The sequence below is a fragment of the Myripristis murdjan genome, chromosome 1 (genome assembly GCF_902150065.1).
Source record: "Myripristis murdjan chromosome 1, fMyrMur1.1, whole genome shotgun sequence".
NCBI lineage: Eukaryota > Metazoa > Chordata > Actinopteri > Holocentriformes > Holocentridae > Myripristis > Myripristis murdjan.
In genome coordinates this window covers 26,179,117-26,198,682 of record NC_043980.1, presented here as the reverse complement: position 1 = coordinate 26,198,682, position 19,566 = coordinate 26,179,117, and the positions used below count along the sequence as shown (strand labels likewise).

Genomic DNA, 19,566 nt, shown 5'->3' with positions numbered 1-19,566 from the left:
TGACTTTGACGTGAGTCGCTACAACTTGTTCCCTGCACATTTATTTTTGCCACTTTCCTCACACAGCTGGTTGGAAACGAAAAGTTTCCTCGGATCTGTTGGTAGTGGGCGAGTTGTGGCCGACAGTTTTGCCTTATAGCAGCATTAGACGCTCCTGTCCAAGTGTAAAAAAAGAGAGGAAAGTTCATGAACATCAGGACCACAGGCCACTAGGAGGGGAGCGGACCACCTGCTGCAGTGTTTGTCCCGGTTAGATAATCCCAATCTTGTAGCGTTGAGGTTGTGCGCACTGACCATGTGACTCTCTCTCTCTCTCTCTCTCTCTCTCTCTCTCTCTCTCTCTCTCTCTCTCTCTCTCTCTCTCTCTCTCTCTCTCTCTCTCTCTCTTATCCTCTTACAGTGGCTCTCACCTCAAAGCGCCTCTCATCCCTCACACCTTGCACCGTTGTTTGCTGGGCCGGTTCCACTTCCAGGCGCTCGGAGCCACCATGGCGAGTCCCGGACAGAAAGTGGTGCTGATCACCGGCTGCTCCTCCGGTATCGGCCTGAGGATCGCAGTGATGCTGGCCAAGGATGAGCAGAAGCGCTATCACGGTGGGTGCAGCTGTGTGTGTGTGTGTGTGTGTGTGTGTGTGTGGTACAGAGAGATACAAAGAGACAGAGAGAGAATAATAATGTTGGTAATAGCCTACTACCATAGAGAAAGTGACTACACAGCTTTGATTCTGACCAAGGAAACTTCTGGGGGAAAAAAATCTGACCTGAGAAAAACCTCAGTCCATTCATCATCTGATGACAGGATGATGGAGACTAAGATAAGTAACTCCAACCCACCCTCCCTCTGTTTCCTCCTGTGGACCCAGGTGTAAAACATTTACCCAGTTATATAATTCCACATGACTGTCTGCTCACCTCCACACACACACACACACACACACACACACACACACACACACACACACACACACACACACACACACAATTCACATGTGGTGGTGATACTACAAAACTCAATAGCTACAGTCAGTCTTGATCCTCAGTTTAGTAACAGTACAGATAGCTATTATTAAACATGAGTAGCAGTTGGGACCCAAGTGTGTGTTTACGTTGTTGTTGATGATGCATAACATGCTTACTGGACTTGGATGTGATAAGAGTGTTACATAATCCACATGATGGCACAGGTCAGTGCTCGCCTCTGCTGCTGAGAGCACAACAGAGTGATGATTAGATGAAGCTGACTGACATGGTCGTTAATATCAAATAATAAAATTATTCAATCTGAACACCATTAGAGGAAGCAGAGAAGTTGCTCAGGGGCAGTGGTGGAACAAAGTGGTCAACTCCTTTACTAAAATAAGGGTTGGCCACAAAAATCCTGTAAAAGTCATGGAATTTGAAAAAAAAAAAAAAAAAAAAAAAAAAAAATGCTTTCCAGGCCTTGAAATGTTTTGGAAAATGCTGAAATTAAAGTCATGGAAAAGGCATGGAACTTTTTTTAATAATAATAATAATAATAATAATGACTGTAATTTTGACAAGCTAGAACCCAAGAAGGGAGATCTGCTTTTATTTCCACAAAATCAGCTCTCATATTCTAGGAAACCAGCCAGTCAAAGTCAACAGATACGGCGGTTGCTATAAGATATTTTTTTTTTCTCTTGCGATTACACCTGTTATAATCATAATGTAAAAATCCTCCAATAAAAACAAAAATCCTGCATTCAGAATTCTATTAAAGTAAAAGCAGTAAAATGTACCCAAGTATGAAAAGCAAAAGTGGTCACTTTGAAGAATGGTGCCTTCAAGAGTTTTAAGTTATTGATGCATTAAACTGTTAAATGTATTTTAATGTTGTAAGTTCGACAACTCCATGTACTTTGAGCTAGTTTAAATTCTAACAATGTATCATATATTTTATATTTTGCAATTAGTATTAGTTGCTAGAGCTGTCAGCTAAATGTAAAAGGACATTTCCATCTGAAATGTTGTGGAGTAAAAAGTCTCACAAAATGGAGATACTCATCTAAAATGCCAGTATTGCAAAACTATGTTGATGTACACCGCTTGAGTAAATGTACTTTGCAACTTTCTTCCTCTGTTCAGAGGTTGCAATCAAAGAGAAAACTAATACAAATCACAGAGTCAAGTTATGCAAGAAAAATAATAAACAGGGAAACAACACAGTGAAGCCGATTCAAGTCATGTCCTGAATCTACACGTTTATTGTGTTGATTCTATATTATCTTCAGAGGTCAGGGTCAGCTACAGAAGAGTGACTCTAGAGCTGATAGTGGGTCACTCACAGCCTCTCCATGTTCACTAACCCACCCTGCTGCCCTGCACGTGGTTACGTCCCTGATCCCGACTTAACGTGCAGCCCCTCTCAGCCTCGCCGTCAGTATGTGTTCAGCTCTAGAGGCTCCATGCTCGGTGACAGGCCGGTCACAGGGTTAGCTGGTGAAGGCTATTTCTGCAGCAGTCGGGTGACGTGAGCATTACTGCAAGAAGCTGCTGCTTATTTATACAGTGTGGGTAAACTGATTGTTGTTGCTATTTTTCACCACAGAGTGTCTGTGCTAAGGCTGCTATCTTTAGAGCACTGACAGTCTTAAGCATAAGATACCCACTTTGTTATTAGTGTCAGTGAATTTAGGAGGGAGCTTATCTATGTTCCTTGTGCTCCATAGTGCTATCTTTTTTTTTTCTACACACTATTTTCAAACACCATTTCAGATATTATTTACTGAACATGCACTACCAGATTATAGGTTTTGTGTATATACCACAGGACATGGACATTATGGACATTATTCTTCCTTTTATGTTGAGGGAACATAGGATTGTGTATGTTGTTGTTTATGCCAGCATTAATGCCAACTTTGTTAAGCTTTTGTTATGTTAGTAAAAATGTCTGAATAAGAGAGAATCTTATTCTTCTTGTGTATGATCTGGGAATCACCTTTATTTCATATTTTATCATATTTTATTTGTTTTACTATTGGATTGGTATTGACATTAGTTTATTTTACCTTTTACTTGATTTTGTTGTTTGTTTGTTTTTTCATGTGTTTATTTCATGTCTGTACATAGGAGATAGGGATGGAGTAATGTCCTATGTCCTATGTCCTATATAATTGTTGTTCATTGTACAATGTGATTTGATTTGCAACCTGAAAATCAATAAATATATTGGGCAAAAAAGAGATTATTTTTGGAATCAGCTTAGATATTTTCTGAACATTTGATATCAGATTCTTCATTTTTTGTTAATATAGCAGAGGTATAGAAATAATTCTTCCTTTTATGTTGAGGGAACATTTGGATGGAGGGGCCCTGAGAACAGAGGGTGGACCCCATATGGGGAACACTACCCATGAAAGGAGTCAGGAAAGGGAAATATATGGGTGCAATTTCCTATGTGTGTGTGTATGTGCCTTTTCCCCCTAAACGTCTTTTGTATGATCCCACCCTCCTGTTCCTGACCTCTCACCACTTTCCTTCTGTTCCTACAGCACAGAATGTACATAAACACACAGTTCTCATTCAGGAAGGAACTTCTCGCCTAAACAAAGCTCAAACACACACACACTCACACACACTTGGCACCTCTTTAGGATTCAAGCAGATATTCAAGAATACTTAATATCCTATTTTACTCCTCCCATAAAACGATGCACACTAGTATCATAAGATACAGGAATTGTGTGTAACATGCCGTATTTGTGCTCCTACATGCAGCACGATCCATTGAACTCTGACACTATACAGATGGTGATATTGTCTTTGTTGTTTATTCTTAACCACGTAAGCCAGGCGGGTTGCCTAATCATATGTCTATTTACGGCAACAGTGTGGAGGCGTAGTATTTGCGGGGTGAAGGGAGGGAGAGTTACAGCCATTCACACTCTATCACCTGGAGGCTGCACAGTAAAACCACAGTCTGCTGGCCACTGAGCAGTACAAATGGAGGAGTTTGGGGGTCAGTGCCTTGCTCAAGAGCACTTTACAGCAGACTTGTCGTTGAGCGAGTGCAGATTATTTATTCACCTCCCCGCATACAGATTTTCCCAGCTGGTCCAGGATTTTGCTTAACAAGATCTTGCTCACGTAATTCCCATTCACTTTAAGGAAAGGCTGGCACTATATACTAGTTGTGTGTGTGTGTGTGTGTGTGTGTGTGTGTGTGTGTGTGTGTGCGTGCGTGCGTGCGTGCGCGCAGGATTTCAGATTTCAAAAACTTGCCTTTTAATTGGGCAAATGTAAAACAGACAGTGATGGAAAACTTCCTTGTTGTTTTTTGTTCTACCTGCACAAACACCAGACAGGTTGGACAATAAGGATGTATGCGTTTTATGTGAATAAGCTGTAGCATGGCATCAAAATATATTTAATTATCCAAATTCCTCAACATTTATGACCAACTCCCATAACTGAGGGGGTTACACTAATAAAGCTTTATTCAACCTCAGATGTATGGCAATGAAGTAACATCAGGACTGCATTACATAGCTAGGCTTTTTTTTTCATCTGTCTATCAGCTCATTTTAGCATGCTTTTGCCTGCATGCCTGGCAGAGAATGCAGTGTTGCCAAGGCAAAAGCACAACACAAATCAACAGAGATAGTAAAATACATAGAGCTAACCTTGGCTGATCTCTCTCAACTATTTTGGCTCTGTGTCTTAATTCCCTCTCCTCCCACCTCCCATGCAGTCATAGCCACAATGCGTGATCTGAAACGTAAAGATAAGCTGGTGGAGGCGGCGGGTGATGCATACGGGAAGACTCTCTCCCTGGCTGTGCTGGACGTCTGCAGCGATGAGTCTGTCAAACAGTGTATCGACGGCATCAAAGACCGGCACGTGGATATCCTCAGTGAGTAACAGTGAACTATCTATTAAGATGCTACACTTTCTAGAATTGATATTGAATGTGCACCTCATCTCTATTATTTCTCTCTTTTCTCCGAACCAGTCAACAATGCAGGGATTGGGCTGGTGGGTCCGTTGGAAAGCATCCCTATTGAAGAGATGAAGAAGGTGTTTGAGACCAATTTCTTTGGGGTGATTCGCATGATCAAGGAGGTCATGCCTGATATGAAGAAAAGGAGGGGAGGACACATCATCGTGGTCAGCAGTGTCATGGGACTGCAAGGTGAGCCAGGAGAGAGGTGTGAGGAACTTAATGAATAGGAGAGAGGAGGTGTGTTTTTCTATGTGTTCAAAACATACAAAGACATTAATCAGCTTAAGTATTTGTGGATCGGTGGTGGATGGAAAGACCAGAGGTTAATAATAAGCAGCATAAGCATTACGGTAAAGGAGAAGGATTAATGTATCATATTGTACATATTGTCTTGTTTTATATCTTTACACATATTGAGTGGATTTACATGCCGCTGTGTTTCTGCAGGTGTGGTGTTTAATGATGTGTATGCAGCTTCCAAGTTTGCCATGGAGGGTTTCTGTGAGAGTCTGGCTGTGCAGCTTTTGAAGTTTAATGTTACGTGAGTGCCACTGCAGCTTTATCCTTTATTATTAACACTGGTAGTACACATACAACTGTCCTACTTACTATCATTTTCATTTTTTAGTATTTAACAATAACCAATCATCCTGTCCTGTCACCTGCTGCTCTCCTCAATTACTGAATCTGCCCATTTTTACATTTTGCTTGTGCTACACTTTCAAAACATCCTCTTTCCCCCTGATTTACAGTCTTCTTATCTATCACTTCTTTACAAAGCCTATTCCAAACAGGGAAAGCCAGGGAACAAGTTCTTGGGACATGTTATAGAATATCTTGGACATTTGACCACCTCAATTACTAGTAATTAATTTCCTTGTGTCCATGTTATGGTCACTTTCCCCACAAAATAAAACATAACAAATTAACTTTAATAAGATGAATAAGATGAATCTTAAGTGTGTTTAAAAAATGTTGTCATATTTGTACAACTTACGTTCACATTAGTTAAATTAGTTAGTTAAATTAAGGGAAGTCATGGGAAACTTAGAAATTTTATATTTGACACAGGGTGTGAATTGTGTATTTATTATGCTCTTTGGCTCACGGCTGCACCCATCACTTGTGTTACCTCTTTCCCCGCTTGCCTCAGTTTCCTGTGTGTCTCTATCCTCAGTTTGTCTATGATTGAGCCGGGCCCGGTGCATACAGAATTCGAGGCTAAGATGATTCAGGACGTGAGACAAAAGGAGTATCCTGGAGCTGACCCAGACACTATCCATTACTTCAAGAATGTCTACCTTCCCTCCTCAGTTGACATCTTTGAGGTACTGGGCCAAACGCCTGATGACATTGCGAGGGTAAGTACAGTACACTGTGTGACTCTTGGTCCTTCTTTATGTTTGAAATCTACCTGCATCATTTGTGAATTTGTTTTCTCACCTGTGGGACTGTGAATCACTAATTTTGTTCTTGTTGTTTTTTTCCTCTCTGCTTGATTCCCGTATGTGCAGTGCACCAAAAAAGTGATTGAGGCGAGCAGCCCGCGATTCCGTAACATGACCAACCCCTGGTACACACCGATCGTAGCGCTGAAATACGCTGATGAAACTGGAGGGCTGTCTGTCCATGCCTTCTACCACATGCTCTTCAATCTGGGCCCTCTCATGCACATCAGCATGACTGCCATGAAGTACCTCACCTGTGGCTGTCTGAGGAGCAGGACCATTTCTCCTACCTAGGCAAACATAGACGCACACATCGGCATGTAGACGGGCATGAAGGCACTACCTCGACTTTGGTTATCGCAAGAACAGGAGAAACTCATTAAAGCATCAACATACCCAGACAAAACACACTTGGCAAAAGTCACTTGGTCACAAACAGACGAAAAGTCACCAACATGCATGCACGCACATGTGCTTATAAACCAGAATTTATTCTGATCTGCCATGTTTGCTACTGTATATGCAGTCTGTGTAATATTCTCAGTCTCTGTAATATTATCCTCTTGTAGTTTATGAATGTATGGATACCAGACTTGAGCCCAATTTATTTAAAATACTTTGAAGTTGTGTTTTGGCAAAGTGAAGATTTACTTTAGCCCACCCAGAGTGCCAAATGAGTTGGGTCCGCACATTTGAGACAATATACTGCATCTCAGTTCATAATTTGAGTCCAACTGATCTCAGACAACTTGGTGTTTCACAAGGTTTTAAACTCTAATTGGCTCAGGTCTGAAGAATAGGCCCACTTTCTGTTTACTTTTAGTCTATGTTCTGTATGTAGGTATTTTTAAAAATCATTGTATTGGAGAAACTATTTTGTGATTAAAGTATTACCATTTATATCTTATAGTAGTTTGATTATTTATATATTATGTATGGTTCTGAGGATTTTCAACAATAAATGTAACAACATGCACAAAACTTAAAAACAAGGACAGGGAGGTCCTCCACCTCCAAGAATGTGTCAGTCCTCCAGGGGGCGACATAGAGCACTAAAAGGGGGTAAACAGAGTCAAATGAACAGCAGTCACAGTGACTTTTACTGAAAATCAGTTCTCGAGATTAGATTTTTTTTTTTTTTTTTTTTTTTTTTTTTTACTATGCATTGGTGAAAATGACCAGACACTGGTTAAGAAGATAAACATTTCTGTTTGCTTCTGAAATTGCTTTAATTATACAACCATCGATTTCACGTCCGCTTATAATTATGTTTTCATTATAAATATCGGGACTTACTTATGCAATATCACGCAGAGTGCTGTTGTACTGTGATTCAGTATAACCCTGAGAGTGATATTGCTTTTATACAACAGCTTTACACACAATAGGCTAGCCTACCATTCATCAAGTAATGGTAATAAGCAACAACAGATTATGATTTATTTATTTATTTCGGCTTTGCCAACACAAATAGCTCCATCAGAGTTCAAGCAACTGAACTGGACATTAGCTAAATCACCCCCACATGCATGTCCATTCATGACATTGGTGAGCAGGACAAAGAAACAGTTTTCCTTTCTTTTACCACTGCAGGCGGGCCATGTTAATCTTTTTTTCATTAGTAATACAAAACAACATCTGATTGTTATTTGCTCTCCATAGTACTGACAGGCCATTCAAACTCAGTCTGTCTTATCATCTTTTGGCTCTTTGCATTAGCGCAAACACATGAAAATCTGCAGTCGTAAGGCTCTCACTGGCAGTCAGCATGCAGACTCATCTCAGCAGGATGAAGTGCTGTGTTACTGATAAGGCCATGCATGTATAATAGATGTAGGCCTGTGAGTGAGAGCACGGCACAGGATGATGCCATGAAAGGCAGTGTGGCACCAGATGCTTGGCTCAGGGCCTTTATGCACATGGGCCCGGGTGATAATGTGTAGGAACCAAACATTGCACACATCTAAGGTCTTTTATTGTGTATCTCCAAAGGGCTTATTGTTTCAAAAATATGACAAAGTGCTGTGGGCTAAAAAAAAAAAAAAAAAAAAAAAAAAAAAAAAAAGAACCTTTTGACCGGCATTTTTACAGTTTATCAGATGTGGGTAAGCACTGTTTTATGAAAGACTGATAGATCGAGAGCAGATTTCCTTCCACTTTGCCACATCGTGTCTCAACATTCAGCATTTCACCAAGTGAATGGGTCCAAATACATTTTTTTTTTAACTTCAAAGAATGTATGCAATTCCTTTTGTTGATTTCAGGGTTTACACTGATAAGATGACCGCTCCAATTATTTTTTGCATTGATTAATTTGCATCCTGTTTCAGTGATGCGGCAAAAATTACCACTGAGAAAGTGAAGTGTGCTTTTTCAGGCTGCCTTCTCTGTAATAGTGAAACCCAGGCTGCTCAACATTGTTTTTTTTCCACTTCCTGTGCTCAGACTGATGGGCATTTGTGATTTGCCACATTAAGTTATTTCTGAGAGCTGAATCTCTTATTAAAGAGACATCTTGCTGAACTGGAGGCTTCTCCCAAAGGTGTGCAGGTATGATTTTGCTCTTTGGTCATAGTGGAAGTAGCTTATTTTATATTCTACAGCTAAATATATTCTCAACCTGTTTTAACCTGTTTTGTAATGAGTTTTACCTCTTCTCGCCTTTTAATGTCTTTTCTCATTAGTATATTGTGTTAGTGTGTAATGTGTTTTATGTCCTGTCTTTTCTTTAATTTTAGTTTGTCATTTTGTTTTCCTCTCTCATTTGAATTTCTGTGTAATGTTCCCCGGAAATGTATTTCTTTAATTAAATTTATAAGAACACTAATTAAGAGGAAAAGTAGGGCTCCGTTCGATGCGCTCGTGCTATCGGATTTCCATTGCTCATGTCTGGATGAAGAGTCGCGGGAAATTGGAACTAAATCGATGCCAGTTTGATCGAGCAGCAAAATAAACTTGCGATGGATGAAACGGCAGGGTTAAATATCGCACTGTAAGGTGAGTTTCCGGCCAGAGGCACATTAAACATCGAGTTGACCGTCTTGGCGAGCAAAGCCTGTGTATAAAAACAAAACTTAAGCGTTTCCTTGTTCGTCCTGTTGTGCTGAGTGATGTTAGTAACTTAGCAGCGTAACATTTTGCTAGCTTCGTTTATTCCTCTGACGCGGTTATACTGAAGTAAACGTTTCCTCACAGGGTTAATATAATATGTTTGATAAGTACTAACCTAAATTTAACTTAACTGCTACTTCTGGTCGAGTTATTCTCGTGTAAACGTGTGTGTGTGTGTGTGTGTGTGTCAGGGTCGACTGGAGAGAATGGAGAACAAGTTGGATGATATCCTGCACTGTGATGACAAGCTAAAAACTACGTTGCACTGTGATGACAAGGAGAAGGTGGGTACATGTGACTGACTTACATCACACTGAGCGCTTCACACCTCTGCATGTCCATTCCTGAGAGCTGCTCACACACTGCCCTGTTTCCCCACTCAGCTCCGCAGGAAGCTGGTCCTGTTACAAAGGGAATACCACAGGACAGTGCAGAGACTAAAGGTGAGAGTTATGACTAGGTCTGCCAGTCTCTCCTTCTGTTTGCATTAGTGTGTGTGTTTGAAATCCTCTTTCTCCCATACACACACAGCGCGCTGAGCATTCTGAGGCGGTGCGGAGTCATGTGAGGAGCAGGATCACAGAGCAGAACCTCCACACCCAGAGTGGCCCAGGGCTCATATCTGGCACCTGTCCCACCCCGTCCTCTTCTTGTCTAACACCAGACACTCGTACCAGGACCACCCCGGGCTCGTCCCAGGGTCACGAACAAGCTGGAGGTGAGGCTACCCTGCTGTAAAAAATCTGTCAAGCTGTTGCTCCAGCAGCCAGCCTAACCACAGCATGAATTTCTTCAGCAGCAATTATATAGTAAATACATACTTTGGAAGTATCTAAAAATATGAACAGGAAAACGTTTGGCTAACCATATAATATATAATGACACTAGAGCATGTACAGTCTGTGTATAGTATACCGCCGACAAACACAAGCTTTACATACTGTTAAGATTTAGAGACAGACAGTGTTTTATTTGTGGTACATCGCACATTAAAGTTTGCTGTATTTCTAATGTTTTTTTCAGGCCCAGATGACTCTGATAACTCCAGGAAGAATCAAGTCATCAGGTTCGTTCTCCCCTCAGATGTTGCGTGCCCTCCAACCCCTGACCCCGGCCATGGCCTCGATCCAAGTGGAGGCCACAAAGCAAGTCCGGCGCTCCGCCTCCGGTCACGACGCAGCCGCCTGCGCTGGGAGAGGAGACGGAGGAGTGCTGAGGCTGGAGGGAGTACAGACAACAGTGAGGAAGGAGTTGAGGGAGAGGTGGAGAAAGAGAAAGAGAAAACAGAGGAGATGACAGTTGTGAGTGAAAGTGAAGAACTGCATGCTGGTTCAGAGTCTCCCTCACTGTTGCTTTCACACTGGAACTCGCATGGACACAGTGGAGTGGAGGAGGTGGAGGGAACGGAGAGACGAAGCCAAGAGCAAAGGGAAAGAAAGACTGAGTTAAGAGATGAAGAGAGCAAAGAATCTGAGTCACCGTCTTTACTGCTCCCATGCTGGAGCCCAGCCATAGAGACTGAAGGTGGCAGACAAGACAGCACAGACGGCATAGGAGAAGAGACAGGGGGAGGAGAGGAGGATGAGACGACTGGAGAACGACAGCCATGTGCAGAGCTGTGTGAAGTAAACAGAAGTGAAGATGAACAAAATGCAGGAGAGAAAATGGAAAATGGAAAAAGTGACAGGGGAGAAAAGAATGAAGGACTTGACAAGGTAGCAGCAGAGCGTGATGAGGAGGGGGCAGGCCTCTTGGACTCCTGCACTCTGGTGGAGGGGCTACTTTTTCCAGTGGAGTACTACGTTCGAACCACAAGGCGTATGACAATCTCACAGAGCCAACCTGACATGCAGGCGATTATACTGTCCCAGCTCACTGGGGGGCGGCGGAGCAGAGGTCGGGGTCGGGGTCGGGGCAGAGTGTGCAACAGAAGTGCGCACCAAGACAGGCACACTGACACCAACCAACAGCCACATCAACACACTCAAACAAACTTTTCCTCTTCTCACACATCTGATCATCTTACCAGCAACAGTCAGAGCTCCAGCGACATCAGTCAAATCCCAGCCAGTCAGACCAATTCAGGTGTTTTTTCCTCCACCACAGCCTGCACCACGCGTTCAGTGAGAGGCAGAAGGAAGAGTAGAGGTAGGGGTAGAGGGAAAGCGCCAAGCTCACGGTGCTCTTTCAGTTTAGACACTATTCATCCGAGCCTGGGACAGACCACAGACAATCCCCAGCCTACCAGCACCACCACCTCTTTGTCTCCGTCTCTCTCTGGGACTGACGGGCCAGAGCGCTGCCTGAGTTTAGAGGATCCAGGTGCGGCTCCACACCCTCCTCAGCCTCCGTCTGTCCACACTGCAGCCACCCAGCCTTCCTCTGGGGTTGACAGACTTGAATCCAGCCCTGCCTCTGGATCTCTGGAGAATGTCTATCCTATCTTCCAGAAGAAGTGCTCTGGAACCAAGAAACCTCCACAGATGAACAAAAGTAAGACTTGGAGAGAGACTCTGTGTGTGTGTGTGTGTGTGTGTGTGTGTGTGTGTGTGTGTGTGTGTGTGTGTGTGTGTGTGTGTGTGTGAGAGAGAGAGAACGAATGTTGTCAGTTTTGTCTTTGCATATTTGTAAGTAAGTAAGCTAATGTGGTAAGTACTTCTTACTTATGTTAAAGTGTTGAAGACAATATATTTAAAATTTAAAAACCAACAGTCTTCAGTCTGAGTCCTCATGACTGAATAACCCAGCAATTGAAGGAATATTTCACCCCAAAACTTTGTTTAATGTCATCTACTCAGTGTAAGATGCCTTGAATATCTGATAAAATCTTAATCACAGAGCAAAGTTTCCAAAAACTGTAGCCGCCTGCCGGCAACATTGACAGTTGGCATTTATTCTGACACTGCAGCAAATGTTCATCTAACAAGCCAGAGAATCAGTTTGGTGAATGTGTGTATTTGTGCAGGATACATTTCGTGTAATTGGTTTATTTAGAATTTTTTTTTTGCCGAAGCGCACTGATTTGGAACGCACTGAACATAAAAACACAGACAATCAAAACCTGGTTGCAAGAAGAGTTTGAGAATTAAAAATCCTTTTTGCTGCTGTTTTATCCAAGTCGCCGACCGCCTCCATTCTAACAAATGGCTACAGTTTTGGAAAATGATGGAATACGTATAGTTCTGGATGAAGTGTTCCTTTAGCACCCTGGTAGGAAAGAAAACAAGCAATACTTGAGGCAAGGACTAAAAACTGATTCGGTAAGATTGGAAACAATAGTTTGGTATAGTATGAAATTATTATAACTGTTGATAAAAGAATGCCTTGCATGTCTGCATCATCTCATATTCTCCTTTTTTCCCCTTGTGTCCTCCATATTTAGTGAGTTGGCAGTCTCTTCTCTTGCCCTCCTCTCCATCTCCTCGGACCACTCTGCTCCCTCTTCCCTCTCTGGCCCCTGGCCCACTGGTCAACAACCTGGCAAGCTTTGATTTCCAACAGGATTTCCATCTCCCTGATGACCAGTTTGCCTCCCTCAAGCTGCACAAGCTCCGCCAAGTCACAACAGCAGTAGAACATTTCACGCCCCCTTCTTACAATACACGCAGCAGCCGGCATATTAACGCGCTCTACAGTGGCAGCAGCAGCAGTGAGCAAGTAGCGCCTCTTTCCCTGCCACTCAGTCTCACTCCCAGTATCCCAAATTCACCCCACCTTCCTGAACAAACACAAGTGCCTATACAGTCTGAAGGCCTGTCTACAGTGTTGAATACACTTCAGCTTGCGGACAACCTGACAGACAAACCTTCAACTGAAGATCCATCAACTAGAGATACTTCAGAACACCCTGGAGACCAGCAGCCTGAAAACCTACATAGTGAGCACCAGTCAGACACCAGCTCAGAATCCATGTCACTGTCAGCCACCGATTGTCAGTCTAAGGAGCAAGACACTATAAATGCATGTACTCATGACCAAAGTTCTACCAGCAGTGTCACTCATAAACAAATAGGCCACCATTTCACACAACAGCCTGATAAGCACTGTCCAGCACTACCTGCAGACCATTTTGGAGGCAAAATGAAGGATTTAGTCATGCGTTCAGATGAAATTTCCACAGTGGGACAATCATCCATCATGTCAACAGAGAAGCAAACAGATGGCCCTGGTGTAGTCCACCATTTGGAGGAGCAGAGGTCTACAAACCAAACAGAAGACAAGCCTGTCGAAAAGACTCTTTTCACCTCCCCGAGGGAAATGCCGGAAGATTGTTCAAACAACTGCTCCACTACGCAGATATGCAAAGACACTGACACTCCAGGAGAGTGTTCCTCTGGTTGTCCAAATGTGGAAAGTCTGGACAAAGAGTCTTCCAAGTGTTTGATGGTGGACCGTTTTGAACCCAACAGTAAACTGCCCACAGACAGACTGGTGGCTAACCCTGCTCAGTGTTCACCGCACCCCCCTGCCCGCTCCCAGCTCCTAATTAGCCCTACTGTGGCCTCTCCACCCTGCCCCTTCCTGAACCCCCACCTGCTCTCCTCTGCTGCTCTCACCTCCAGCCCGCCCCTCCCATCCCTAGGAGAGACGCCTCACCCCGTCGCTGCTGCCCTCCCCCTGACTCTGTCTCACTCTGGCCCAGCTCTCACCCAGCCTCCGCCTCACAGCCCGTCCACCCTCTCTCCCAGCACATCCTTCATTCGCCTGCCCTCCACTCCGTCCCCTGTCCCCTGCTCCAGGCACATTCAGGTGTCATCTGATCCACCAGCAGCAGCCCGTCAGTGCCAGAGTGTCGTACCTGGTCCCTGCCAACCTGAGCCTTGTTTCCAGATGCAAGGCACAGGTGAGCAGGCGAGCTGCGGTATCGAGAGCGAGGATGGAAATGGACAAGTTGAGCAAACAAAGGAGATGGCAGAGGAGCACATTATGAGATGCACACATGTTTTAAAGGTGAAAAGAAAAAAGTCATCATGCAGTTGTAAATGTACTGTTTCAAATTAAATTAGGTCTTTTGCAGAGGACATATCGATGTCTGCAGCATCTATTATGTCTTTAGTGTTTCTTGTTTAACAGATAATTTTGTGTGGGTGTGTGCGCGGTGGGTGTGTGTGTGTATGTGTGTGTGTGTGTGTACATGTGCGTGTGTGCAGGCCCCAGCTGGAGGCTGTCTGGTGGATGCATGCTGTCTGCCTGGACCATCAGGAAGTTTGTATGTGGCAGCAGCAGGAAAGTGGGCGGTGTGTGTGTGGGATCACACTGCAGCATCTGACTGGAGCTTAATGCACACCTGGACATTCGATGAGGTGTGTGTGTATGTATGTGTTTTAATATTAATTGCAAAAGATGATTTGTATTATCACTTGTATTATTCATGTTTGCATGTACACTATATTACCAAAAGTATTCGCTCACCCATTCAAATGATCAGAATCAGGTGTCCTAATCACTTGGCCTGGCCACAGGTGTATAAAATCAAGCACTCAGGCATGCAGACTGTGAAACAAGACATTTGTGAAAGAATGGGCCGCTCTCAGGAGCTCAGTGAATTCCAGCGTGGAACTGTCATAGGATGCCACCTGTGCAACAAATCCAGTCGTGAAATTTCCTCGCTCCTAAATATTCCACAGTCAACTGTCAGCTCTATTATAACAAAATGGAAGCGTTTGGGAACAACAGCAACTCAGCCACGAAGTGGTAGGCCACGTAAAGTGACGGAGAGGGGTCAGCGGATGCTGAAGCGCATAGTGCAAAGAGGTCGCCGACTTTCTGCACAGTCAATTGCTACAGAGCTACAAACTTCATGTGACCTTCAGATTAGCCCAAGTACAGTACGCAGAGAGCTTCATGGAATGGGTTTCCATGGCCGAGCAGCTGCAGCCAAGCCACACATCACCAAGTGCAATGCAAAGCGTCGGATGCAATGGTGTAAAGCACGCCGCCACTGGCCTCTAGAGCAGTGGAGACGCGTTCTCTGGAGTGATGAATCACGCTTTTCCATCTGGCAATCTGATGGACGAGTCTGGGTTTGGAGGTTGCCAGGAGAACGGTACATTTCAGACTGCATTGTGCCGACTGTGAAATTTGGTGGAGGAGGAATTATGGTGTGGGGTTGTATTTCAGGAGCTGGGCTTGGCCCCTTAGTTCCAGTGAAAGGAACTTTGAATGCTTCAGGATACCAAAACATTTTGGACAATTCCATGCTCCCAACCTTGTGGGAACAGTTTGGAGCGGGCCCCTTCCTCTTCCAACATGACTGTGCACCAGTGCACAAAGCAAGGTCCATAAAGACATGGATGACAGAGTCTGGTGTGGATGAACTTGACTGGCCTGCACAGAGTCCTGACCTGAACCCGATAGAACACCTTTGGGATGAATTAGAGCGGAGACTGAGAGCCAGGCCTTCTTGACCAACATCAGTGTGTGACCTCACCAATGCGCTTTTGGAAGAATGATCAAAAATTCCTATAAACACTCTCCTCAACCTTGTGGACAGTCTTCCCAGAAGAGTTGAAGCTGTAATAGCTGCAAAAGGTGGACCGACATCATATTGAACTCTATGGGTTAGGAATGGGATGGCACTTCAGTTCATAGTATGAGTAAAGGCAGGTGAGCGAATACTTTTGGTAATATAGTGTATTTACACTGCAGCCAGTGATCAGTGTGTTCCCTGTCCCGGATGCTGTTGGGCTGATGTGTGTGACTTTGGGTCAGCTGGAAATCAGAGAAGTTAGGTGAGACAAAAAAAAAAAAAAAAAAAAAAAAAAAAAACATTTTCAACTGAAGTTTCAGATATGCACTTTCAGTTGACAGAGCTCCAGTATTTTCAGAAATGAGGCTAACGTTTGTGTTTGTATTTGTGTTTGTGTTTGTGTGTGTGTGTGTACACATGCATACAGGATGTTGTCCTGCTCCAGCCGCTTGCAGGTGCTGCTGTGTGAGGGGTTGGTCCAGGCTGTTGTGGGTGTGGCGAGGTCCAGAGTGGTTAGCTCCTCCCACTCAGCGACCAGTTCCACCTTGCAGCTGTTCACTCTGTCAGAAGACAGCAGGTAGCAGCGCTTTGGTATCCGTGGTTTCCTCTCTTTTCAGGCTGTGTGTCTGTGTACAGATGACTCAGTGTCTCCTCTCATTCTCAGTGCACCCATCTCTCAGCCTCTTACGTCCCCTGGTGTGTGTGTCGAGGCCCTGGCTGCAGTGGACGGGCTTTCAGACGCTCTGATTGGCTCGGCTGAAGGTGGACATCTCTTTATCTGGTATGTGAGACGATAGAGTGAGAGTGGTTCACATAATTGTCTTGTTTACCGCTATGTAGTTGACAAAAAGCAGTGTTTCTGTCTTTATTTTCCCGTGTTGCCGTTTGGCTCTCAGTCATGTTTTAAGTTGAGGTTATAGAGCTATAAATATTTTCTCATCATAATATAATAATTACTTCTAATACTTAGACTACACATATTTTAGTTTTAGATAATAGTACAGGTAAATGATTTTAATTTCGAATTTTAACTCACCACAGTGAGCAAAAATGTGAAATTAAAACTTCCTTGCTGAAGTGGCAGACCACTGCTAAATGAATGTGGAAGAAACACTCAGGTGAGCCACTTTTGACCACTGTTTTCAAGTCTCACAGAGTCAGAAGTGCTGATTAAGGATCAGTGACAACTAAGTTCCCTAGAACGCTGAAACACTAAATAAAATGTTGACACAAAGAATAATACCCTCAACTTTGTGTTATGAATGTTCAGTTGTTTCTATTTTCTGTTTTGTTTTGTATTCAAATTAGAGAAAGAGGTTCCCAATCTAAAAATCGACACATGAATGACATCAGGATCTTTTGGTTTGTTTACAGGAATCTGAGGACTGGGCAGCTGTTACAGAGGATCATCCTCAGAGAAGGATTATCATACACCGCCTGTCTCAGAGGATACACCCACGGTGTACGTCTGTGTGTTTTGCATGCAACATTATGTAACTCTGGATGAGAATGTGTGTGTGCCACCACACCTGTCTCACTCTTTAGAATATTTCATTCCCAACTGATTAAGTTCATTTTGTCTTCTATTTCATTCCAATGTGTTTGTGCTTGTGTTCCTGTTCAGGGGGTGTTACTTGTCCTGCTGCAGCATCAGCTGCTCAGCTCTTTGGAAGAGGAAGAGAAAGAGGCCAAAAAGACAAAAGAGCAAATGTTTTCCAAGGAGGAGCAGGAAGAGGAGAGGAAGAGAACGGCTCTGTTGTCCTTGGTTGCTGTTAATCCCTTGAATGGCAGATCTGCACTCGCTACTCACATCTGTACACCCAAAACCTGGAGTGGCAGGTGAGAAGTTGAATGATGGAGGATGAGGTGTGTGTGTGTGTATGAGAGAGAGAGAGAGAGTGAGTGAATGAGTGAATATACTTCTGACACTCTGTGTGTGTTTGTGTGTGTGCCCTGCAGGCTGTGTGAGGCAGATGTTCTTGGCTCCCGTGTGGTGGGTCTGAGCCAGAGCGGCTGTGTGTTTGTGTGGGAGCTGGTGGGCCGCAGGGGCTCCAGGCTGGTCTGGACTCCAGAGACTGAAGGCTGGCAGCTGGCCCGCTGGGGGGGGCAGGACACCCTGATAACTGGACATCACAACGGAGACCTCACTCTGCACCGCTACACCTGTGTAAGAGACTAAAACAATGCCACGCCTCACTTTATATTCATCATGTGTGAATGTTGATCTGTCACTGTACTGTATGAGTCTGTGTGGTTTTAGAAGAGCCTCTGCTGTGAGACACTACTGAAGCTGGTACTGTAACAAATATAATTTTATTTTAAATATTTAGCATTTACCCGGCACTGTTGTGTCCAAATAAAAAAAAATGCCAAAGAGCAAACAGGTTGTTGCTCTGTTTTCTAAAGAACCACTAGGCTAAGCCAACTTGTCACGAAATGGAAACTGAAGTCAGTGGAGAGTGAGGTGACACTGTTGTGCTGGTTTTACTCCAGCATTCGGAAATAACGTACTGACATGTCACACACAGGACCCAGAAAGATGAGCATCTCTGTTTGAAGATGTCAGCTATGGGGTTTTACGTTTTAGACAGCTGTAATTTAGGTCTGACTGTTTTTAAGGCTGCTATTGGAACTCTCTTTACTTGAATGCTTGTATTTGTTTGTATGTTTAAAGAAAAGGAACTGTTCAGTGTATCTGATGTTGTTTTTTGGTCATTTACATTAAACATTTGTTTATTTTTAAAATTTGTGTCTGTCCAGTAGTTTTTCACATGTATTCCCAACAGGGAAGATGTTTTGTGTTTTTCCGTTCATTCTCCGAGGTTCCAACAGGTTTTGAAAATTAATAATTTGGACAACATTTTTGAAAATTAATGAATGGCCTTGGGGGTATGTTTTCATTTTCTTTTTTTTATTATTTAAAATATGGGACCAAAGGCTTCACATCCTGAACATCCGGAACATGCTTTGATGGATATTTGCATTGATACAGTAGTTTTAAAATGATTTAATTCACCATGACTTTTTCACCTGACATGATGTAATTTAAAGTGAGGCTTACACACCCTAAAACGTGACTGTGTCAATCTCTCTCAAGCAGGGCTTTAAATATACCCAAGCTATAACTCCACTAAAGCACTGTACTGCTTGCACATGCTAAAGTTTGTGGTTTTTAGAAAAATATAACATTTTATTTATTTATTTATTAAGAAGAATGTATGGCTATAACAAGTACTTTTTTTGTTTTTGGTTAAAATATGGCACACCAGTTCATTCACACGTCTCAGTTTCCTGGTTTCCTCTCTCTGTAATCACATCAATGCTTCACCTTGAGGAAAATCTTGGGATGGAGATTTGTGTTGAAGTTTGAAATTAAGGATCTCACTGTGATGTCTTACACAACAACATGACAGTTTTGTGTCTTTTTAATTTGACCAGTGAAGATCTTGGAGGTGTTTGATGTCCAGGTGAGTGAGGGAGCAGGAGCCCCCCTGAATATGCCTGTAAAAATGACTCATCTGCCATCATACAGGAGCTGTAATGGCCACCTATGTCCTATAGGGGGAGCCAGA

The 19,566-nt window shown here is 43.3% G+C and overlaps 2 protein-coding genes across 3 annotated transcripts; both read left to right on the top strand.

Moving 5' to 3' along the window:
* Positions 1–408: 408 nt before the first annotated feature.
* On the top strand, positions 409–7,321 carry LOC115363049 (retinol dehydrogenase 8-like). Its single transcript, XM_030057126.1, has 6 exons — positions 409–594; positions 4,715–4,876; positions 4,976–5,155; positions 5,414–5,507; positions 6,144–6,327; positions 6,481–7,321. The coding sequence occupies exons 1-6, from the start codon at positions 489–491 to the stop codon at positions 6,706–6,708; spliced, it is 954 nt and encodes a 317-aa protein (XP_029912986.1). The 5' UTR covers positions 409–488; the 3' UTR covers positions 6,709–7,321.
* Positions 7,322–9,283: 1,962 nt separating this feature from the next.
* Positions 9,284–18,739, top strand: palb2 (partner and localizer of BRCA2). Of its 2 annotated transcripts, XM_030065523.1 has the most exons (13): positions 9,284–9,411; positions 9,717–9,809; positions 9,909–9,968; positions 10,057–10,243; positions 10,549–12,018; positions 12,908–14,475; positions 14,676–14,828; positions 16,174–16,256; positions 16,422–16,571; positions 16,659–16,775; positions 17,369–17,456; positions 17,619–17,833; positions 17,954–18,739. In XM_030065523.1, the coding sequence occupies exons 2-13, from the start codon at positions 9,732–9,734 to the stop codon at positions 18,171–18,173; spliced, it is 4,389 nt and encodes a 1,462-aa protein (XP_029921383.1). In that variant the 5' UTR covers positions 9,284–9,411; positions 9,717–9,731; the 3' UTR covers positions 18,174–18,739. The 2 variants fall into 2 exon arrangements, 1 of the variants encoding a protein (XP_029921383.1); XR_003929099.1 differs by lacking the exons at positions 16,174–16,256; positions 17,369–17,456; positions 17,619–17,833; positions 17,954–18,739.
* The last annotated feature ends 827 nt before the right edge of the window (positions 18,740–19,566 follow it).